This window comes from Pelodiscus sinensis, chromosome 1 (genome assembly GCF_052426305.1).
Source record: "Pelodiscus sinensis isolate ZL-2025 chromosome 1, ASM5242630v1, whole genome shotgun sequence".
In the NCBI taxonomy this organism is placed as follows: Eukaryota; Metazoa; Chordata; order Testudines; family Trionychidae; genus Pelodiscus; species Pelodiscus sinensis.
Genome location: NC_143052.1, coordinates 11,805,680 through 11,829,877, shown reverse-complemented (window position 1 = coordinate 11,829,877; position 24,198 = coordinate 11,805,680). Strand labels below are relative to the sequence as shown.

Below are 24,198 nucleotides of genomic sequence, written 5' to 3'. Positions count from 1 at the left end.
TGCCCATGTTGCTGTTGTCACCAGCTGAAGATGTTTTTAAAGAATGTGAAAGTGGCTCAGCGTAAGTGATGTGCTCCGTGTCGCAAATTTCACAGCTGGATCTAAATATCCATGCTGGAAGGACATAATAAATGGGGTTCTGAGGAGATCAATTCCACATCCAGTTCTGTTCAATGTCTTCATCGATGATTTAGATAATGGCATAGAGAGGACACTTATAAAGTATGGAGATGATACCACTTGGGGGGGGGCGAGTTGGAAGTGCTTTGGAGGACAGGATTATAATTCAAAATAATCTGGACAAACTGGAGAAATGGTCTGAGCTAAACAGGATGAAATTCAATAAGGATAAATGCAAAGTATTCCACTTAGGAAAGAACAATCGGTTGTAGGCATACAAAATGACTGCCTAGGAGGGAGTATGGCAGAAAGGGATCTCAGGGTCATAGTGGATCACAAACTAAATATGAGTCAACAGCATAATATTATTGCAAAACAAAAATCAGACATCAATCTGGAAGCGTTAGCAGCAGTTTTGTAACCGGGACACGAGAAGTCATTCTTCTACTCTATTCCACACGGATTAGGCCTCAACTACAGTATTGTGTCCAGTTCTGGGAGCCACATTTCAGGAAGAAATGTGGACAAATTTGGAAAGGCCCAGCAACAAAAATAATGAAAGGTCTAAACACATGACCTATGAGGGAAGACTGAAAGAACTGGGTTTGTTTGATCAGGCAAAAAGAAGACTGAGGGCACATGATAACAACTTTCAAGTACCTAAAAGTTGTTACAAGGAGGAGGGAGAAAAATTGTTCTCTTTGACCTCTGATGATAGGGGAAGAAGCAGTGGGCTTAAATTGCAGCAAGGAAGATTTAGGTTGGACATTAGGAAAAAATTCCTAACAGTCAAGGAGGGTTAAGCACTGGAATAAATTGCCCCCGAAGGTTGTGGAAGCTCCATCATTGGAGATATTTAAGAGTAGGTTAGACAAACACCTGTTAGGGATGGTCTCTAGATGGTGTTTGGTCCTGCTGTTAGTGCAGGGAACTGGACTTGATGACCCTGAGGTTGCTTCCAGTTCTGTGATTCCCCAAAATATGGATCGGGAGGGTGTTGTTGAATCGGGTCCACCGCTGTTCACAACACATGAGACACACAGTCATAAAAGATGAATGGGTGGATGAACCTGCAAAAGCCAGACAGGTTTTTGATAGGAATCCGAGTGTTTGCATACACCAGACTGAACGAGATCCCTGCTCCTTTCTGGTCCCCGTTGGACTGGAAATACCACGGGACAGTTCAGTGCTTTCATTCCAGATGTCTGGAACCAGCTGCCATCAGGGGCAATAGGCACTTTTCCAGTGACTTCAATAGGAAGTCACTCCTGAGAGTAAGGAGTGCAAAGATATGTGGGAATGAAAACTAGTGGGGAAAGTTAACCAAACTTTGTTCCATACTTCATAAGGGGCATGTGGCCAGACTTGAACAATGATTTACATCATTTTTTTAACCCAAACTCTTTCTCTCATCCCTAGAGACAAAACAGCTTGAACATTAAATGGAAATGTTGGCCCTCGACTACATTCATGTCTGTTCGGTATTTCTAAATGAAACATAACAACCACTCCAAAAAAGTGACATCAAAACAAAGCAATTGGAAGTGTTTGCCTTCCTCCTATGTTGTTGTTATTATTCTAATGCTATGTATGACATGAACATAACAGTGTGATCCTCAAGGCTCCTTTTTATTAATTGTTACTAATTACTCATAAGTCATTTATTAATAGTATTAATATTAGTCTGTGGTATAATTCCACTCAGATTCCTTTCGCTCTTTCCTTAGGACATATGTCCCTTGTTTAGGTGAGCTGGCTTTGCATGGAGATATTAGATTAAATCTACCAGACATTTCATTTTGTTTCCCTTTCTCTTCCACAAGCAGCGCTTTAAAATTCACAACACAGGTTTGGCAGACTCTTCATCCCACTAACTAAATCAAATCCTCTTCATTTTAGGAATGGCTTGTATCATCCCGGACAATTATAGCTACCTTTTTGAAAGGAGAGGCGGGGGTTGGGGAGAATGAAGCAAGAAGAGCACTGGAAAGATCTAAATTATGACTGGTGTATTGTTTTTCTTGTCTAGAATTCATATTTTCTCAAGGAACTGGAGCTAGCATCCACAGTGTATCAGTTTGCAACATGGCCTGCTGTCTGTTCCAGCGTGCGGAGTCCAACACAAAGTGGATAATATCCCTCTCTGTTGTTAAACTCCTCCTTTCTTGGCTTGTGCATGGTAAAGGTATATCATTACTGACATGCGGCCCTGTCTTATAATTCTTCAAACCGGGTCTCATTACATCTGTCCTATTTGAATCACAATTATTAAGGAGGGGACGGGGAGCATTTCTTCAGCCCAACTAGTGGTCAGATCCTGACAGGTCCCAAAGGGATAAGTGGGTGTGCAGAATCTCTCCGAATTGGGGCCCTCTACTCCCGGGAGAATGTTTAATGTACATGGCTGAAACAGAAGCTTTCGTCCGAGAGTTCCAGTTACACTTACATTGTGCAGCTTGTAATAGAGCCCGCAGGCGTTACAGACGGGATCGCCATTGGCATTTCTCCTCCACAGCGTGGTGGTGGTGGTCTGACAATTTGCACAGGATGTGCCCGCCCGTCTTGCTGCCGACTGAGGGAGAGGGAGGGGAAAAAAGCACCCGGTATTAAAAAGATTCAATCAGCAAAACCACTGAGCCAGCAAGCAGCAACTGGATGAAACTAACGCATATTGCTAAATGACTCGTGAGAACACATGGTAATTCTGAAACTCCCCACAGCACATTCATCCCAAATTATACAGGAATGGCACGGGGGGTGGGGGGAGGAGGTGCTATAGTAAGTGTCAAACCTCCAGAAGAAATCATCGAAAATCGCTGCTCTGGCAAGTCACATTTCAGAGAGGAAAACATGACTTAATGGCCACCATGCTCTCCATTTTAAAACTTCCAAGCACCTCTGGGTCTGATTCTGCATTTAGGGCCCAAATTAACCACCACAGAAGTCAACAGAAAGCCTCACATTGGCCTCAGTGAGTATCGGATCCAGCATCAAAGCACATAAAAAACTCTAACTTGCAGGTATTGGGGGGTTGGATGTGCCAAGAATGCAAGATCAGACCCCGAATAAGGCTCAGTCCTGTAGCTTTTACTCACACTAAAGTGAACACAACAACTTATTTCAAGATAAGGGTGGGAGCAGCTGACTTATGAATCACATAATTTTAAGCCATAATTTTAACTGTCAGTGTTTCTGAGTATTTGTAGATGTGAAAGAAGACTTGACAGTTTTATAAAGAAAAGAAAAGAAAAGAAAAGAAAAGAAAAGAAAAGAAAAGAAAAGAAAAGAAAAGAAAAGAAAAGAAAAGAAAAGAAAAGAAAATTTTCATGACCTGTAACACAAGAATCTATGGCATGTTTCAGAACATGCTCCCTTTTATACATCATTATAAATAAACAATCACAACTTTTACAATTTCACTCCATTCTGTCCTTCCGAGCTAGATAAACAAAGCTCCTTACACTTTGTCATGTGTCAGGCTTTCAAATGAGACCTTTAAAGCCAAAGTCCTGTCTATCCCTCATGAACATTAACTAGTTATTGAACTCTGATTCCACACCCATTCATTTGCTTTAATGGGACTACTCATGAACTGAAAGTTACATGTGTGTTTAAGTGCTTTGTGGGATGTAGGCACCGCTGAGCACCTTCGGGAACTGAGTTTTAATTCTCATCTTTGTGCCACTAATCTAACCATTTACCCCACTACCTGCTCCAGCTGCATATTGCAACATGTACAACCTTCAAAAACCACTGAGTCTTTAGACATTGTACTACAAAGTTTAAACACATATATGGACAGTGGGGTAAGGTTCACTTTAATTTTGAATTGCCTGGTTTTTGGTAGGTCATGTTACAACTTAAATAATAATTAAATATAGCATAGGGAAGTTGACCTGGCGGTAAGGGCTGTTTTATTGGGTATTACACATCCTTTGTTTATTGACTGGTTAGCATTTTCATTATCTAGAAAAAAAGAAGCGTGAAATATAAAGTAAATATATACACATACAATAGCCTGCTTAGAACACTCACAATAATCTACTAATACAAAGAAGTTGCCATCATCTGAGTCAATGGGAGTTTAGGATACAGGTTGAATCTCTCTAGTCCAGCACCCTTGGGACCTCACTTGGTGCCGAACCAGAGAATTTGCCAAAAGTTCGACACTGTCTAGCAGCATTACCAACCCTTCCACTGCTTACTGGGCTCTTAGAAGACATTTAGAGGTAAAATTAGAGCTAAATTACAGCACAGAACACTAAGTGCCAGGACTGGGGGCTGTAAACAAACATTATGGGACTGCGGGAAACTTGGCCCCACCCATGGTAAGTGGACGCCTGGCTAACTCAAATCATGCAGGACCACAGATGTTGCTGGATCAGAGAATGCTGGACTAGAGAGGTTCAGCCTGTACATAAAGGCTGTAAGGATCAGGTCCTAGTTGTGTGTGCAAAGTAAGCAAGATATGCAGCAATTTGTCTGTAGTTCAAGCCACAGAATTTGATTTTAACTATTTAGCATGTGGCGTGCTATCACTGAAAAAACAGTGTGAAATCCTAGTCCCATTGACTTCAAGGGGTTTTGAGGTATTAAACCTAAACTTTCATCAATGGAGACTCCCACAGATTAGAGAACCAAGCTGTAAAGACCTGATCCCAAGCACCCAAAAGTTTCCAATTGACTTAAATGGGCTGTGGATTAGGCTCTAAATCTAACATGCAAGCATGGCATTTTCTTTTAGTCCAGGACACCCGAAAAAGAGAGCGAAGCCAAGGTGGGATGCAAAACCAGCTAAACATGCTAAAGAAAAGGGTAATTTTGCTATGGGAAACTAAGGTTAATTAAGATTTCTGACTGTTCTCCGTTAGTGGAGGGAGCCCCTGCAGAGCAGTAGCATGTTACGCTATGTGTAAACAATAAATTGCAGCCTAAGATTATTTTCTAAATTTGAAAAAAAAGTAAAAAACAACTAATAGTCCTGCAGCACCTTAGAGGCTAACAAAACATGTAGATGGTATCATGAGCTTTGATGGGCACAACCCACTTCTTCAGATTGTGGGTTGTGCCCACAAAAGCTCATGATACCATCTATCTTTTTTGTTAGGTCTTTAAGGTGCAGCAGGACTATTTGTTGTTTTTTTATTTGTTTTCAATTACAGACTAACACAGCTACCCCTTTAAGATTTCTTAATTTGGCAATTCTTTGTAACCGTGCAAACAAATTGCAAAGAAGTTAAATGTCAATGCTCCAAAGTCTTTCCAAAATTATGACAGATATCTGCATGCTCTGAAGTTAGTATGTTCAGATTTGCAAAACTATGAACTGCAGGCACATACTTGCTTGGCAAAGGGAAAAGTGCTCGTGCGTGTGTGTGTGTGATCGATTTCTGATCCCGCAGTCTTTCTCAGGCAAATCTAAGGCCCGAGTCCCACAGATACTTAGGCATATGCTTAACTTCAAGCAACTGACTAATCCCACTGAAATGTGTGAAATGTGTGTGTAAGCATTTGTAGGATCAGCATCTCATGCTGACTTGGGGCCTGATTCTTCAGTTTCTGCATGCGCTCATTCCCGTTAGCGCCACTGGTCATTCCATGAGTGGAGCAGCAGCCGCAGGTTCAAGGCTTTCCGTGGGAGTTTTGCCCTTGTCAGACCTGAAGGATCAGGCCCCCGGGGATTTCTAAAACCAGTGATATTTGAGACAGCCCACACAAGAGGAAATGTCTCCCTTGGAGACATTTTGCGGTTTTCTGCCCTATGCCACGGTGTTCACACTCAGTAATTCCACAACACAAAAAATCCTTATGATCAATGTAATTTAAAGGCCAAAAAAGTAATATTCTTGCACAATCATCATTTTCCGAAAAGGAACACTTAAAACCTAATGGCCTTACCCTACGCCCTTTGGTGTCAATGAGAAAACTCCCACTGATGTCTATGGACACAAGAAAGCCCCCAGTTAGTTGTATACATTACAACCGGAGTGTGAGATTAGCGTGGAATGTCCTGTCAATACAAATCCTTCCTGGCAGAATGCACACCACCAGTATTTTGCATTTACAGCACATCTTCTGGGGGAGGATCTCAAAGCACTTTTCCATTCACTAGTGAATCAAGTTTCACAGCTAACCTGTGAAACTAAGCAGATCTGTTTTTAGGCACTATGGCCCACAAGGGTTCTGAGTCTGGTCCAACTCTCCTAGATGATGTCTGCCTTGATTTTAGTGAAATGTAAGGGCCTTATCAAAGGTTAGCAATGTCCTTTCATTGGCTTCAGTGGGCTGTCAATCGGATCCTCTGAAACTAGCCCAAGGTCATACAGGAAGCTTGTGGGAGAGAGAGAAATACATCCTAGATCCTGTGCCTTAACCACACGCCCAGCCTGTCTCTCTCGCTCTCCTTTTGAAAGTTAGAACAGACCAAGTTGAGCCACAGACATCTTTTTTTTAAAAACACATAATGAAATGCAAATATAAGTCGCAGCTCTATTGACAGCTGCCTTCGTGGGGAAGTTTGGCAAAAGCGCGTGGTATCAAATGGAGGCAGGCTGCTTACTTTTTTCAGTTTACATAGAAAAGGGAAAGGCAAAAAAATCTAGAAATCTAGCATTTATATGTCACCAGTAAGTGCAGACTGTTCAGACTGTAGGAACTTCTGTGGGGGGTACTTCACATTAAGGGCACACCATGATATATACTATATATACATAGTAAGTGCAGGTTTGGGGTGATTCCGAGCATTCTTTTGTTGGTGCAATCACACTTGTTTTGAGAGAACACCTTGCTGCTGCCCAGAGTTTTGTTCTTTGGATTTTTTTTCAACTCCCTTTCTCCTTCTAATACATTCAGACTCCTTAGTGTTTGGGTTGGGGAAGCAGAGCTGTTGTTTATGAGTTATCTCCAGGGCTCAGATATCCGGCAGCTTTTTCCTAGGAAGTTAGCTTTACACATGAAGACAGAAAGAAAAAAATAATAATAAAGACAGAAAAATGTGTGTGGGTTTAAGACAGGGCAATGAAAGGGGAAGGGATATGAGGGAGGGAGATTCCCAAAATCAAAATTATACAAGCACTTCCCTCCCTCGAAAGCTTTTTGCTTTTTCTAATAAAGATGAGAAAAATGAGACTCGATTAAGTATGCCCAGCGTTTTCTTTTAAGGGAAAAGTTCATTGTACGTAATAGAGCAGTATTGCCTGTACCATGCGGTGTTTGAAAGAGGGGGGATACACAGGCGCTTACTCCTCCATCTTCAAACCTACATGCCCAAAGACACGTTCTCGTCCCTTTGGTCATTTGGAACTCGACCCCCAAAACACGTAACCTTTGAGTACATGAATGGTCCCTGCAAGGGAATGAGTCACAGGCACAAAGTAAAAGATGGGCCTCCGGTGTTCAGGTACATGCGTAACTTTACTCATGTGAATAACCCCACTGGAGTCAATGGGACTATTCACTTGACAATACTGTGCATATCTCCTACTAAGACCCACTGGCTTACTCACTGTTCATAAAGTGAAGCGTGAGCTGCAGGACTGAGGCCTCAGTGTTAGCAGGACCTGGACTTTAAGGGGAGTTGTATTATCTGTCTGTTAATTATGCTGCTAAGTCCCAAGGGGCAGGAATCACATTTTCCTCTGTCTTCTGAACAGCAGCCAGCCTACTGCCCGCATTTTTAATAATGAGGCTAAACATTCCTTGATTCTAAGTATGCAGCCACTTCCTAGACAGGGAACATAATTTCAGCCTCCATTTTTTCCCCCCTCGTTGCTTGCATGATTATTTGCTAAGTACATTAGCCATGCCTTCCAGACCTTTTCGTGGCTTCCCGGGAAATTCACAAATAGATCACTGGGGATGCTCGACATATGATGTGTATTACAGCAAAAGCCCTGAACCATTATTTAATGTAATGAGGCATTTACTGAGGTGCCCCTCCGGCGGGGTCTGAGACATGCTCAACTTTACACACACTGTTCACTTCAGTGGGATTACTCACAGGCTACGGCGTCCTGTACCCTGCGTTCTCGTTTACACCAGTGGGTGTAAAACTCTTACCAGACTGGAACAGTAGCATTTTACACCCACGCTGCCCTGATGCAAATGACTATTCAAGAGCAATAGTGGATGGGGCCCAAATGTACGCAAGGGTGTAATTCTTTGCAGGATTGGATTTAATTTACCCAGGGCTGTGGTGGATTCTCCGTCACTGACACTTTTTAAATCAAGAGCGGCTGTTTTCCTAAAAGATCTGCTCTGGGAATTGTTTGGGGGAAATTTCCTGGTTTGTGTTATCCTGGAGGTCAGACTAGATGATTGTTATGGTCCCTTCTGGCCTGAGACTCTATGAGCCTATGATCTATCAGTGCCAGTGACCCAGGCAATCAGTCGTCCCATCAGTAGAAGCTGACCTTGGTGGGTGACATGCTCCATCCTAAATACCGCAATACCTAAACTTGGAAACTTTTTTGAGTTCACAAGGGGAGGGAAGGAAAGAATAAGTCTCTGCGTTCCTTTAAAACCCACAATCCCCATAGTCCCTCTTAAGTGGAGGGGAAAGTCATGCAAATTTTCCCTAAGAAGGGTTTCAAATTAAAAAAAAGGGGGGGGGGGGTTCAAAATCTCCATCTTTCAAAGTGAGGCCTCTCAGACCTTGTGCTCTGCCACACTCCTCCTCCAGCCCCGATTCCCCACCCCAGACCCGGGGATGAAAATCAGCCTCCCTTCAAGTGAACTCCTACAGATAAGAGATGTTTTTTCAAGGCACAAATATAAAAAAAAAATGGTACGTAACTTGGCAGGCACAGTGTAATGTGGGGGATGGGCTGAGAGTCTCTCTATAGCTCGTACTTTAAAACCCCTCTTCAGTACAGACTGACATGTCTGGGGGCTCTCCTGCCCTTTCCCTGCGGGACGCTCGCCATCCTGGGCTGAAGAAATCAAACACAGCAACGACAGAAAGTTAGTGCGGTTGGGCTCCAAGTTCCGGAAAAGGGACTTACCAGCCTTCTCTTGGGCTTAATCAGGGGCCGGTTCTGCCCGTTCATTTTGTGATAGAGTCCACAGGCGTTACACAGATAATGCCCGGTGCCATCTCTCCTCCACAGGGGGGTTGAGGTAGCGCCACAGTTTACACACTCCCTGCCTTCTGGAAACAAGAGGGCACATAGTTCACTTATGGAAAGCAAAGGGCAGGTGGGGGGGATAAGTGTGAACGGTCAGATCTAGCTCAGCCCCTCTTCCTCCTAGCCTTCCCCCACTCCCCTCAGCCACACCTTCCCCCAGCTCCTCTGCAAAGCCCTGGCCATCACCCAGTGGAAGGGCTGTGTGATCATGATCTCACACACACTCTGCTGTTCTGCTGGACACGCAAACCACAAGCCCCAAGTGTAAGGGGCCCGATCCTTCCCCAACAGTGGGGGCAGGATCAAACCCTTGCTAGTTTCCTCTGCGCTGGTGGAAATTGCTAGTCTGCGCAGAGGCCATGATAGTTAGCAACAAACATAAAGAAGGGCCTGATCCGACAGGGCTGGCTAGCAGCAACCACATGGGAGGGGGGGCTTCTCCCACCAGTAAGGACTAGCAGCTGATAGGATGGGGCTCTTCAGAGAGACACACACTGTCCACAGGTAGTCCCAGCCTGTAATCCTGACCCACGTCTGTAGCCCTTACTTAGGGAGTGGCTCCAATAAAGCTGTCCCACCAGCAAACTCCTTTGAATAAAGGCTCCATCGAGTTCCTAACCCCCTCTATGAATATGCCAATGAGTTAGGGCGTCAGCTAAATCACACGCGCCAATTTGACTTGACAACCCCAATCGATCTTTAACGTCTAGCCCAGCCCTGTGCTGCCTGCGAGTCGTTCCTAGAGGGCTGTGTTTTCTTTTTAAGTCAGTCAGGAAAGCAAAGCATCAGCAACCGGGTCAGTGAGGAGATAAATTTGGTCGATTTCTGGAGTATTCAATTCACAGGGGTGGCATTTCACTCCACTGATGGAAAACAAACCAAAAACAAACTTTGCATCACCCCTACAGGTGATTTGTCAGCCTCCACTCTGGATGAGGCTTTTAATCAAGAGATATATAAGGGAGCAATCCAGGCATATATGGGGCTAGTGATCAGATTGAAAATATTTTGTTTTCTTCTCCTTCTTATCGACCTACATCCCAATTCCTTTCTTTCTCACGTGAGGCAAAAAAGACCTTGTGGGCTGATGACTATTTGAAGTTTGCTCCTCTGTTACTACAGTTTGTTTAACCTAAATGAGCAAGTGTCAGAGGGGTAGCCGGGCTAGTCTGTAACTTTATAAACGAGTAGTTCTGTGGCACCTTAAGCTATATCCACATAGTAGCATTATTTCGGAATAACGTGAGTTATTCCAAAATAACATAGTGCACGTCTACGCAGAAAGCCCATTATTTCAAAATAAATTCGAAATAATGAACTTCTTACTCCGACTTCTGTAAACCTCATTTCATGAGGAGTAAGGGATGTCGGGGGAAGAAAGTGCTCTATTTCGAAATAAGTGCTGTGTAGACAGTGCCAAAGGCCGAACTAAGCTATTTTGACTTCAGCTATGTAATTGACGTAGCTCAAGTTGCGTCCCTTATTTTGGCTTTAGCCCTGCTGTGTAGATGTGCCCTTAAAGACTAACAAAAAGAGAGAGAGACAGACAGAGAATCATGAGCTAAGTTCATGATTCTCTCTATATATTTTTGTTAGTCTCTAAGGGTTTATCTACACAGCTGCATTTTTTCAGATGAACTGATGTTATTGTGAAATAACATCGTGTGCCTCTACACAGCAAGCCATTATTTCGAAATAATGTCAAGCTGGAGAACTTCTTACTCCGATTCCTGCAACCCTCATTTCACAAGGAGTAAGGGAAGTGTACTCTTCCTTCAACTTCCTGCTGTGAAGACAACGCCAAAAGCTGAATTAAGCTATTGTGACTTCAGCTACACAATTAACATCACTGAAGTTGCATAGCTTAATTCGACTTTTGCCCTGATGTGTAGAGGTACCTAAGGTGCCACCGGACTCCTTATTGTTTCTAAATGAGCAAGTACCCTCAGCCTTGCTTGGCCTATATTCTCCATGATCTCTTCCTTGCTAAGCTCAGGCAGGAAGGGTGACCACACCGTTTCAGAATTGTTCCTAACTTGGTTAAGCCAAACCATTTTTACATTTCACCCCCAGAGAGCTGGTTGCAATAATACAAATCCACTGGGGAGTCTGCTCTTCAGTGTGGTGAAAGAGGATGGCCTATAAACTCTGACAGGTGTTGGGGAGTAAAAACTAGGCCGATGAAAGTGTGATCACCCACATACAACAGTTCTCGCCCAACCCTTTCTTTTAGGCAGCTGTGACCAGGAAATACATGCTGCCCTCACCCCTGTGGCCAAGTGCTTGGTTGAACCAACCTGGCCATCCTCCCGCACTGAGCCAATCTCTTTCCAGAAAGGCCCGAAACGCTCCTAAGTGCACCTCGCAGGCTCTGCTTTCAAATCCTTGCTTGTAAAACTAAAGCGCAGGGGCCTGATCCTGCCAACTGGAGCAGAACCACTTTTCGTGTGTGGGAAGGGGGCGCTGCCAGAGGGAGGCAGCTGGGGGGGAGGGGGCACAAGGAGTTTCCCTCCCCCGACAAGAAGTTGCTAGGATCCAGTTCGAACTCCCGCGGGGTAATGAACTCGCGCTCCTGCCTGGCTACACCGCGTTCCAAGGGGCCCAGCTCAACGTTCCAAACAATTCGGAGTCAGCTCGCCCGAGGTGCGATCGCGCTCCCGTGGCCTGCCCGCCGCGCTGTGCCCGCGGGACCGTCCCCGGGGAACCCGGGGGCTGGCTCGCTCTCCCAGCCGCAGCCTGGGAGCTTGTGTTGGCTTCGGCTTCCCCGCTGCGCACCAGGTTCGCCCGCGCTCAGCCCGGCCTCTCAGCGTGTGTGTGAACCACAGCGTGAGAGCCCGTCTCCGGGCAGCCCCCCAGCCCACCCCCCGGCTCCAGCGCGCTGCTCCGCGGACACTGGCTCCCGGCCCCAGCCGGGCGCAGCGCCTGCTGGTGGATTGGATTCACCCCGGGCCTGCTGGGCCTCTGGCAATCCGTGCACGGCAGGAGTAAAACACACACCAAAAAAGGCATCCGCGCCCTAACCACAAACTTCAACCGTTTTTTCCAAAACGCGGCCGCCCGGCCCCTGCCTCCTTGTCGCGCCGCCGCGAGCTGCAAAACCCCACAAAGGTAGCAGCCGTTTCGCCTCCCTTCACCTGCTGCACCTCCCGGCCCTTTGCCCACCCACCTTCCCGGCTAGGGCAGGCCTCGGGGGGGGGGGAGGGGGGAGGAGGGAAATGGCAGCCCCACCACAAAGCGGCCTCTGGCTTTCTAGCAGGAGCAGACGGAAAACAAAAACCAACACCAGCGCTTTGGAAATGACTGGCTGGGCGCGCGCACCGGGCAGGCTTTGGGGGCACGGCTGCTGCTGCGAACGCCACTCCTCCTTCCTGAGCTGACGGCACGGATCTTAGGGCTGGGGAGAGGAATCGCTGTTCCGAAAAGGGAGGAGGCGCGTGATCCGCTGCCTGTCTAAACTCAAGACAAGACTGCACCGGACTTAGTTCTCCTAGCAACTCATGTGTCCCTTCCCACTACACACGCGGATCTGTTTGTTCCCCTCATTTCACTGGGCATCACCATGACTGCTCTGGTCTCTTTCCCTCTCTTTTGTTTCTCTCCATCTCTCTCTCTCTCACACACACACCCGTCTGCTTTCATGTACAGAACACGAAGGTCTGGGGTTTTTTTGTCACTCTAACCGCATCCGGACCCTATTAAAGTTCCTGGCGCTGGATAAACAATGCAACTGTCGCGTGCAGCAGCCTGAAAATAATTGGATTAGCTCAAACATATCAGCTAACTAGAGACAGTCCCTGCCCAGACAGTCAGAGTCAATGTCACCCTGGAAAAACCCGGCGCACGGACCGCGTCCGTGCCAGGCAGAAGGCTCCGCGCAAAGGAAAACACAGGGAGTTTTGACTAATGGTGCCCTGCTATCCACACAGGGAGGGACCCTTCAGGGATTGGCTTGAAACGCCCAGAGCGTGAACTGGTGGGAGGGAGACCCCGCCGCACAGGCTGCCACCGACCAAACTCCTTTTCCCAAAAGGCATTCCCAGCGCTCCCCCAAACTCAGCTTCTGGAACGGGGCCGGGAGGTAAGTCCCTGCGGGCCTAGCTCCCTCGTGGCCCAGCGGTTCCTCTCCTTGCTGGAAGCGCTGGTCTAGCTGCCACCGAGGAAGATGTAAACTGCAGCTAAGACTTGTCCAGCCTTTACCCTGAGTAGCAGCTGTAATGTCCCCTCCCCCCCTTCACACACACCTCTGCTTCATTACCACCCCCCTCTCCTCACAGAGTGTTGCTTGGGGGAGGGGGCTGATCAGGCCCAGAGTATAATATACCGGGGGGGGGGGGGGAGCATCCTATACCTTCTCCAGCGCCTGCACCCAGGGCCTGCCCTGGTTTCCCTTCCCTACCACGGGGGTTGAGAATCCAAGCACCCTACCTGTACTCGAACGCGCTTTCGGTCTTGATTTGCAGCCAAAGCCGGTCGGCGAGGCCCCGAGCAGGCTGCTGGAGGGGAAGAGTCCCGAGCCATATTCGGGGACGTAGGGCGGGTAGGTGGTGATGGGGTGGTGCGCCGAATTGGCGGCTCCTCCCAGCGAGGCCATGCTGCTGCGGGAGTGGGACGACTCCAGCTTCATGGAGTCTGCCAGGGACACCTGGTACTTGATGCATTCCTTCTCGTCCGGCCGGGCGGAGCCGGTGGAGCCCGGGGTAGAGATGGAGGGATCCGGGGAGACATCTTTGGGAGGGGTCGGCGGGAAGGTGAAAAGGTGCGGACTGGAGTGGCCGGCGGACAGCGTGGAGGAGGAGGCCGGAGGGTAGACGGAGAGGGGTCCCGGGGAGCTGTGGTGGATGGAGGTCTTGGAGAAGGGGCTCAGGTTCCAAGGAGAGGCACTGTGGTGGCTTCCCAGGGCTTTGCTCCCGTCCAGCCAAGGGAGAGATCCGTGCAGGAGGGGAGGGCGACACACCTGGCTCCCTGCGGGGAGAGAACAGAAGCAGGCCAGGTTACACTCCCTCGAGGATGGGGCAGCACGCGCCGGAGGTCTCCTCCTCCCCAGGCTAAGACCTCCTGGGGATCACCTCCAGGCACTGCTCTCGGGTGTCCAACCTGGGGCCTGCGCAAAGCTGAGCTCAAGGCTCGGATCCTGCCAACATTTACTTAACTCTACCCCCAGGCCTAGTCCCTTGAGCATCAGCCCCAGACCTGGCCGTAAGCAGGGGTGCAAATCTGTGGCCGTATCGAGGCGCTCAGGTGTGGTTGGCAGAAGGGAGTCAAGTCTTCAGATATTGCTTATTAAATGCGTCAGCCCCTTATTCCATTTTCCTCTCCGATCAGCCCAATGAGCTATTGTTGAGTTTTTCATGCCCCGGGCTTAAGCAGGCCCATAGGCAGGGGGGGTACGAAGAGTGTGAAAGCACCACCCCCATGATCCCCCAGGTAAGCATGCTCCCGCCGGCCAGGGGAAGACAAGAGCGGCTCTCCCCGTGCTCTGACCAGCCGAGAAAGTCTGGGGCTGATTTCCCTGATTACTTGAGGGACCATGGAGGGTGCATTCACCAAAATGAATGCGGTCCACATTTACCAAAAAAGCGGGCGCACACTCTCCAGTAATTCCTGCATCGGGGCCTGTTAAGTAACCAGGGACTAAAAAGCACGGAGATACTCTGTCCATAATAAAATAGCCAGGAGAAGACACAGATACGTTCATAACACTTTTTTTTTTCACTTTTAGTCTGTTTTCTCACATGGACTTGTATGCGTTTGACTCAGACAGCTTTCTAAGGGCAATATCGCACACATCCAAAAAGGCAGTGATCCCAAAAGGTCTTTACATTGGATGTGTTCAAACCGAATCTTAAAAATACACAGTTCTGCTTCCTAATTTTGCCCTGGATTTTTGCAGTCTACTCGGGCCTTTTTATCCTTCCATGTGATTATTTAAAAAAAAAAAAACCTTTGCATGATCATCTGTTACAATGTTTTATGATAGGAAATAAATTGAGCCCGGGGGCCGCAGCCAAATTATGTTCATTATGATAGTTCTAAAGATAGAGCGATCTCCACGGAGCGTTCCAATCTATTGTGATGTGCCTACCTATAGAACGCTAGCGAGATCGAAATAGACACAGATAAAGACACTGATAGAACGGTAGGTACTTAGGTCTCTCTGAGTCTCTGTGCATGTGTCCTAGGATTCTTATCATAGTAGCCCTTCGTGCATAGTACTGAAAGTCAGTTCTAAAGGAAGGAGAGGTGGGTTAGATGAACAGAAAGGGTCAAAAATCATTATCTTCTCCCGGAAGTAGCATAGTAAATAACATTCAGGCTACATCAGAGAGACCGCATTTCCACTTTCTGCTGATAAATGGGGGGGGGGGGGAGGATAAAGGCTTCTGATCCTTCGCAATAATTATTTTAAAGAGTCCCAAAGCAGAACAATGCATTTAAGCCTCCTGCTGGGACGCACACTCAACAAGTAGGTGAGGTCCTCTAAGCAGGTTAGTGAACGCGGACCAGCTGCGATGCCCACAAACAATCATCCCCTTCCATTCGATTTTGTTTTATTTATTTTTTTCTCTAATTGATTTCAAACCATAGGGCTTCTCCGGGCTGCTTAAAACTCCAGCGCTACAAATTGAATCGCTTTAATTATTCTTTTGAAACGGGACACGAGAAGATTCGTCTCGAAATGTATTTAGGCCCTGTTAAATCAGTACCTATGTCTCCTCGGTATACCTGGGTAGGAGGCTCTGTGTTTGAATTATGACCCAGATAGTAAATTCCCATTAAATTCACACGATATGTAACTACATACATAATTACATGCATGTGATGTTTCATAATGCAACCCCTGTTACATTCATAATGTGGCAAAAGGCGAGCGAGTTAATCTTCAAAAAGTCTATTATTTTCCCATCAAGGTGAATTTAACATCCCAGCCCTGAAACACCCAGGTGTGTTATTCCATCTCTTTTCCTGCCTCCCCTAATATGAATTGATCGTGCTACAAAGATGTCTAGCGTACAGTCAAAAGCAAATTGAAGAGTAAATCCGCTGCTGTGGGAGGAAGACTTGCCTCGACTGCTTTTTCTTTAGCACGAATTTGGGACAAGCTCGCCACAAATGCGGCGGAGACATGGTCGTGCCGCTGGGAAGAAGGTTGTTGGGAATTTTATGACAGAGTTGGGATTGAGAAATAAATTAGATATCGCTGCATCTCGCAGGATTTTTATATACTATATAGTGAGTCATAGGCCCATGCCTAAAAGGGCATTTTGCAGATTGCGTGTTTCACTAAAGGCGCCTTTTTTGGTTGCTGATAGATACTGCTTGCCTGCCCCTGTTGCTTTAAAGAAGCCGTTTATAAGATCATAGGCAGAAACGCAGCCCTGTTTCGGGGGAGGAAGTCCGCAACAGGATCCCAAAAGCCAGCCTGCCTTATCCGCTGCCACCCAACGCGCTGCCCGGGCCAGCGAGGGGAGAACTTACCGTGATGAGCCGGTGGGTACCTCTGCACCGTGGCTCGCACCGAGTTGCCGTAGTAGGAAGGGACGTGGTTCCCTTGTCCGTCGATGTTAAAAAGTACATCCACCTCTTCGGCCAGCGGGTACTGAGTTGGGTCCATATAGGAATGTCCGAGCCCGGGGTGGTGGGAATCCGGGTGCTGCCCGTTCAGCACCGCCGGGTGGTGGTGGCTAACCCACCGCGGCTGATCTGTCGTCACCTCCATCGCCGGCTCTCCGCTCAGGGCTGTCTCTCTTCCTCCTCGCTGCGGCTCGGCAGGCTTTCAGCTGGAAGGTGGCGGTGAGTTTACAGAGAGAAGGTGGTGGGTTGGTTTTTTACAAAAATAAAACGCGAATAATCGATTCCAAAAAGATGGGGAAAAAATAGTAGGGAAAACAAACTATTTTGAAATAGCTAGATAGAAATAAGAAGCGAGATCCTCGCAATATCTTCCGCTCTTTGCAGATGTTTCTCTTCTTTGATCACCTGCAGTCAGAGAGAGGAAAGGGAAAGAGCAAAAGAGAGAGAGAGGGAGGGGGGAAAACGTGGTTGAGTACTTTTGTGCTTTATCACCTGACTGTTAGGCAAGAGAAAACAAGCCCCTCCATAAACAGCGATTTTGAAAGTCCACTTATTGTCCTAAGCACTAGTCCCACCTATTCTACTAGTTGAATACACTCTCTTTCTCTTTCGATCTCTCTCTGTGCAGCAGTGGAATGAAATAGACCAGAGTTACAAACGCAGGAGTTGCTGCGGCTGCTCTTTTGCTGGTTGTTGTTTTTGTTTTTTTGTTTAAGTTTGGTCAGCTTCACCAGCGATGCGCCTGCTTAGAAGCCAGTGCAAATTGCTGCCGAAGAGCCCCCAAAGGCTCTTCCGCGCAATTTCCTTCTAAGAAAGAAAGAAAGAAAGAAAGAAAGAAAGAAAGAAAGAAAGAAAGAAAGAAAGAAAGAAAGAAAGAAAGAAAGAAAGAAAGAAAGAAAGAAAGAAAGAAAGAAAGAAAGAAAGAAAAATCCTCTGCAAAAAAAAGTTGTTAAAGAAATTCAGCACAAACCTTGGTGGAGAAGGAGTATGTGACCCAGGAGAGATGAAGTTGAAACTGCTTGATCTGATCAGATTGTGCTCTCTCGCTCTCTCTGTCCCCCCCCCCTTTTTTTTTTTTTTTTTTTTTTTTTTACAGGGCAGGCATTCTTTCTGAAAGGAGCAGGATGGCGCCAGCCGGCTCAGTGCTCACAGACAGCTGTGGCGAGACGCAACTTAAGGAGGTTCCACTGTCATCAGCACCGAGTGGGAGGAGCCTGCCATGGGATAAGGAGGGGACAGGGCACACTACACACACGCAAACGGCAGCCCACAACGAACCGCTCTCTGCTTTACCCCCTCCCCAAATACTGCCTTACCCCCGGGCCCGGAAAAGACTTGAAAGCAGACCCTTGTCAGGCGGGGAAGGCTGAGACGGAGTTCACAAGCCTTTTTAAGGGGGAGAAAAACACACTGAAGCACTTGGAACAGAAATGTCATTAAGGGCACCCCCGTGTTGTACGTGTCTTATTATGCTGTGTTATGAAATACTATTATTTTCTGTATTTCCTGCGCACTGTCCCATCCCTACACACACCGGCTTACTTTGGTCACAGGATACACCGGCCCTGGCGTCTGAAGAGACGACCCTGCCGTCCAGAAATGATGTTCTAGGAATCTAGGGTGACTTTTAGTCGCCTTCAGGCCACTTCTCGGAAGAGCTCCAGGGAGCAGGTGAAAGACGTACGTGCCACTCCGAATTCTTTGCTACACTCCTAATATATCGTTTCACAAATAACCCCCTTTCAGGTCACAGAGCTAAGTTCCACGTAGAACTTGTCTGGGGGCTCCAGGGCACTTGAAGAACGTGTGAGCGTTCCTTAAATGTATCAACCTGCTGGAACAACGCGAAGAAACGTTGTTTCAGAAATACCCATTGTTGTTCTTTTATTACCTCCGATTCAGCCGGGAATCAAAAGAGACCCAGGAAACAAAGCGCGAGGGGACCGACGTTTAACCTACAGGTGTTTTGGGGGCGGAGGGAAGAGGGATATTTGGTTTGCTTCTTTCCTTTGTTTGTTTGTTTGTTTTCTGGTCGAGGAAGCCCAGCTACAAAAAGTTGCAGCTGCACACGGGCGAGAAAGAGAAAGTTCCGCGTTTGCTCAGCTCTCCTCTGACCACTTTCCTCCTCACAGCAGGCGAACGGCCTAATTAAAACATGCCTGCCCCATGAGGATGACCCATTTGGCTCATCAAGTGCCGGGTCCCAGCTCAGTGGGGAAAAGGCAGCTTTGAACCAGCCAGGCAGGGACAGGCTCCGAAAGGGGTGCACCAATCAGGAAGGAGCAGGAAGTTGTAAAAGCCTTTCCTGATTGGCTGGGCTGTTGAACCGACTCTTGGCCGTTCAGTCTTTTGAGCCATTGCATCCCCTAGCGGCTCAGAGGCAAGGCGCTGGCTCTTTTTTAAAAATGTGCAACAAGTGACAGGCGATTGCAAAAGAGCCAAGGGGGCAGTAAATAAATAAATCAACATGTGCACGGAGCTGGGAGGAAGGGGGGGGGGGACGTCGAAGGCGAGAACGAAATAAACGACTAGGTAACAACCATCTCTACCTACGCGGGCAGCGGACTGATCGCGCAATTGGGTCCCTTTTGCGCGAATAGAAGCGCCAACATTTCAATGAGCGTTTAAGTTCACGCATAAGGGGACACACCATCCGTCCCCTCCTTGATGCGGGAGAACTGGAAATCCGGGTGCTTTAAAACGCATCGTGTCTTTATTCAGCTCCCCTAGCACATTCTCCCGGCTTAATTTCAGCGGCTTGGCTCCCAGCAGCGCCGAAAGAGGTAAAACCCGTTCCGCACTTGTCAGTCCTCCAGCGCTTTAATTAAGTCAGTGTAAGGTTTAATAATGCGCACTGGAAATTGCTCTTCACACAACCGAGAGAGAGTTTGGAATTGCATAGTCCCCAGTAAGTATCTGGATTAGGCACATATTTGCATGATGCCATTTTTTATCACCAAAAAGAATTTGTCTATCTCGTCGCAGCGGATCCATTGCTGCCAAAATGCAGTTACTTATTCTGAGGTCAGCAGTTCGGAGGTTGAGCTTTTGCCCAGGGACCGAGGAAACATGCCACTCTGGGCTCGCCAGAGTGACCGGGTAGATCCCGGTTTCTCCATCCCGAGTGGCGTGGACTCTGACGATGCACAACATTGACACGGGGAGCGGGGGGGGGGGGACTATCTAGACAAGCCCAGCTGCTCTTCACTCGCGCAATAAACCCGCGCGGGCTGATCCACGCAATAGCTCATCTCCTGGACTCTCCTTCTAAGGGCCTAAAGGGAACGATACGTACATCTCCGAGCACCGCCTCCGTGGTTTGCCCTGCCGGGTCGGTTTGCCGGTGCTGCACTCAGGTGGGCACGGACTGAGTCGAGATGGATGCTCCGTGTCCTGGAGCCAGGGCTGCACGGAGGCGGGGGATCCAATGTCTGCTTCCCGGCTTGTCCCCCCTCCCTCGGACTCCTGGATTGACAGCGTGTGATGGGGAAAGGGGAGGCTGGGCGTTTGATGCTCTCTGCATTGCCCTTCGCTGGCCAGCCGCGCCGGCGCCACCGGGCACTGACGTCAGGGGCCGAGGTTGGAGAGCCAGGCTGCCGCGGGGAAGCCACTCGGTGTGCCAGCGAGCGCATTAGCAGGGCAAGAGGCGGGCAGGCAAGGGGGCGAGAGAGAGAGAGGCGCTTCTCGGGGATGGGGGCTCGCACACACACGCGACGAACCAGGAGCTCAAGGAGCCCTGCGCATAAATCAATCTAAGGCGAATTCGGATTGGATCCCCCCTTTCAAATCCATCCTAGCAGGAAGAGTGACGGTGCCCATGTGTCCATCCTTTGCCCTTTTCCTAGTGCGCTCTCTCTGGACTGGGGGAAGGGAAGAGAGGAGATCTGGGGAAAATCCCTCCCTTTCCGTAACACTGGCTCGCTTCTCGGGTTCCCTTTCTGTACCTGAGCCTGTTTTCTGCCTACTGCTCCTCAAGTCAATTTCAGCGGCTGCTGCCCAAAGTGTGATCCCTCTCCCAAGACACGCCACTGTCTCCAGTAGGTAACAGGGGTTCTCCTTGGACGATCCATGTTTATTTCATGTCATGAGTTATTGCTTCGGTCACAAGAGGGAGGATCTAGCCCGGTTCCCATCAATTTCAAAGCCAATTCTCTTTGAGGAGTGTGTGGAGGATCATTTTAAAGGCAGCTCCTTCTTTTAAAAAAACAACAGTGTTGCAAGTGCATTGTTTGATCAGACAATGAACATTGTATGAAGCCCCCCTCTCTCTTTTATACAGACCGAAAGTCCCGGAGGAAAACTCGAGATTTCTAGAGCAGATTGCATTGGAAATTAACACTCTCGCCCCCCAAAAAGGTGAATGAAGATGAAGAGGAAAATGGTTCTTTATGGATTATAGGATGACACTCGTGATAATAAAATCAGTGTTTTCAGAGCGCCAATGGAAAGATGCCTTGACAGGTTAGGGGAGGTAAAACCGTCTTTGGAAAGAGTTAGAGCCACGCACACATAAACTTGCAGTCCATGCAGCGAGATAGTAAAAAAGGACTATCCACGTAGAAAGCGCAAAATTGCTAATCTCAGCAAAATAAACGTGTGTTTCTGGCAGCCTTTGGGCAATCATTAAACTTGTTTACATAAGTGATTTGGAGGAGAAACGGAGAGGGAATGTTTCAATTTAATGCAAAAACATTAACATGTGCATCAGGGCCAATATAGATCGTGAGGATCGGACTAGAAATACCTACTTTATGGAACCATTTGACACGGATTAGGGTATGGACTAGAATGGCCTAACAAGTCTTAACTACTTTAGATCTACCACTAAACTCTGCTTTGGCAAGCACAAATTCCACCTGCACCCCCCACTCCTCCCTTACAAATCTGTCGCAGCTTTCTCTTCAACTTTGCATTTTCTGTGCAACTCTTGAGAGGGCGTGTGCGGGGGGGAGGGAGGGGGGGAGGTGAGCATGTGACAAAAGAACCGTGAGGAATTGGGGCTGGTTGGGAGCAACCCCTTCTGATACCCGAGGGGTACTGAAAGCCTGCGCTGCTTTTTGTCATGCAGAAAATCATCAGTTTTTTTTCATTCGGCCTAAATACTCAACAACTTCCTAGACTGGGGATCTAGCTTAATTCCAGCATAAATAATACCACAGTAGCAACGATAATGAAAGGACAATATATGAATGGATCCGGGCTCCAGGAATAGCAAAATAACGCCGGGGAGCCAAGGGAGAGTTAGAATTTCTCCATCCCCTTAATCCACCCCGTCCTAACTGTACAGGCTCCAGATTACACCCAGGCTAGCCTAGATTTACCCATCCTTGTCCAGCTGAGTAGGAAGCGGTTGACAGAATTCCTCCCACCCCAGCAGGGGCCTAAATTGACAGGCCGGCTGTAACAGGGGCCCATTGTGGGAGCAATTAGCAGAAAAACCATAAGGGTTGGGGGGAGGCCTTTAATTCGATTTGAAGGTGAGGGACGTGGCAGGGAGATCATGCAAGGCGGGCGGTAGATCTTTTCCAGCTGGGAGAACGAGAAGGAGCCAGAAATCCCAGCTGCGGGAGGAGGCAGGGAGTGGGAAAGGAGGGGAAAGAGGCAGATGGGGAGGGGTCTTGGCTGGGAAAGGTCCCTCACACACAACACAGGCCAACAAGAAGGTCCCCGCGTGCTCACGAGCCCCATAACTTTCCTGGGAAAGGTATCGGTCTGTAGGACCCACCCCAAAACAAAAAGTGGCCCGGAAGGGGGGAATTGAACCCAGGACCTGTCCCACTGTGACCCGCTTGGGAGGGTGCTCACATCTGGGAAACCATTTTCCCTACACCTCTCGCTCCTTCGCGCGGCGTCTGTGTCGTGGGTAAGGTCCGTGCCATCACTCCGTTCCCAGCACCTGGTCCGAATTTCTACGTCTCCTTGGGTCGGGGAAAGGAAAAAGCAGCAGCCCCCCTCTCCTCCCGCCAGCCCCTTAGACGACAATTGACTGAAAGCGGATTAAATTACGTTTGCTGGGTTGGGATTTTTTACAGGGGACGAGAATAGTACAGGTAAAGCTGTCTAAACAGCCTGGGGCTACAGATCGGAGGGTTATGCAAAGGACACGGCCCAGGGCAGAGCTCGGAAGACTTCCCCCCCCCCCCCCTGTGTAAAACAACTTGTGCTGTGTCAAGGGAGTGGGGGAGGTGGGAAAGAGGGGTGGGGAGCCCCACACTGCAGCCGCCGCTGTGGATGGGGGAAGATCGATGTTAAAAGCAGCCTGATGTCAGTTCTGCGTAGCCTCTCCCCCCCCCCCGTCCCCTCCCAGGATGAAGACAACAGAAGACACAACCCCTTAGATCCAAACAAGTCAGGTCCCTCTCCCCCCCGAGAACAAGATGGCTGGGGGTGGGGGGTTGAGACTGGGCAGATGAACTGAGTTTAAACAAAGAACGAGAGAGGGGAGAGCTTTCTTCTCTCTCCCCCCTAACCCCCCCCCCGCCCAGCAGTGAATCAGCCAGAAATTATGTTCCCCACCCCCTTCACACACACACGCACACATACCCACTGTATCTGTGAAAAGGAACCACAAGAAGGAAACGATGCTAGATTAGGATTTTTTTTGTCGGTGGTTCCCCCCCCCCCCTTTTTTTTTCTTTTTGAAAGCGAGCCTGCCCCTACATGGACAAGGGCGCTTTCCTCTGTGCTCTGAAACTAGCCACCGGGTTTTTTCGAATAATTTCATCTCCTCTCGCTCTCTTGCAAATCAGGGGGGGAAACACAGAGGCGCAGGCACGCACCGGAGTGAAAGAGAGAAAAGATCAGCGACTGATGACACCGTTTCCAATGATCTTTCCCCTTCCCCATTCTGACCCTAATCCCACCCCCCCAGAAAAAAAACCCGATGAATTCTAGGGTAGGTGGGTGGGTGCAGAGGGGGAAATCCCTCGTCTGCCTTAAGAAAACGAATTCCAAGAATGAAATTGGGGGAGGAAGGGGGCTTATTCCTGCAGGGGGAAACCCCCTCCTTTGAAGCTGAGAAGAAGAGCAACTGCCCCAGGACATGAAGTCTAAGCAAAGCTCAAAACCGGCTCTGCGAGTCCCAAAGGCGCCCTCTCGCTCCCCTTTGCACATTCCCGAGCTGCATCGCAGAGAGGAGCCCTGTCAGGTCTGTGAGCACCCCCAGCTCTGCTCCAGGATGGACGATGACACCCCACCTCAATTAAAGCTTGTTGTTCATGCAGGTCAGTTTCAAAGCTCTGGTAAATTTCACTTCCGGTTGTTTTGGGGGTTTTTTCTTCAGTCTCTCAGTGGAATCATTCCAGGCTTTGGAGTTTTTGCACTGGCTTCCCAGATAGGATTCTGAGTGCAAGTGTGGGACGACCGGGGTGTGTACACACAC

General features: G+C 48.3%; 1 protein-coding gene across 6 annotated transcripts in view; it reads right to left on the bottom strand.

The window, feature by feature from the left end:
- GATA3 (GATA binding protein 3) overlaps positions 1-24,198 on the bottom strand; it is a 31,893-nt gene that overhangs the window by 4,431 nt on the left and 3,264 nt on the right. Inside the window, exons 1-5 of one of the 6 annotated variants that reach the window (XM_075926004.2) lie at positions 17,788-18,111; positions 16,722-17,222; positions 13,671-14,207; positions 8,971-9,050; positions 2,567-2,692 (exon numbers count right to left, since the gene is read on the bottom strand). In XM_075926004.2, coding sequence (XP_075782119.2) covers positions 2,567-2,692; positions 8,971-9,050; positions 13,671-14,207; positions 16,722-16,962 — 984 coding nt within the window. In that variant the 5' untranslated portion in view covers positions 16,963-17,222; positions 17,788-18,111. Of the gene's footprint in view, positions 1-2,566; positions 2,693-8,970; positions 9,051-9,122; positions 9,269-13,670; positions 14,208-16,721; positions 17,223-17,787; positions 18,112-24,198 lie in introns of those variants that run through there. The other 5 variants (XM_075926003.2, XM_075926001.2, XM_014577271.4 and 2 more) reach the window with 5 other exon arrangements.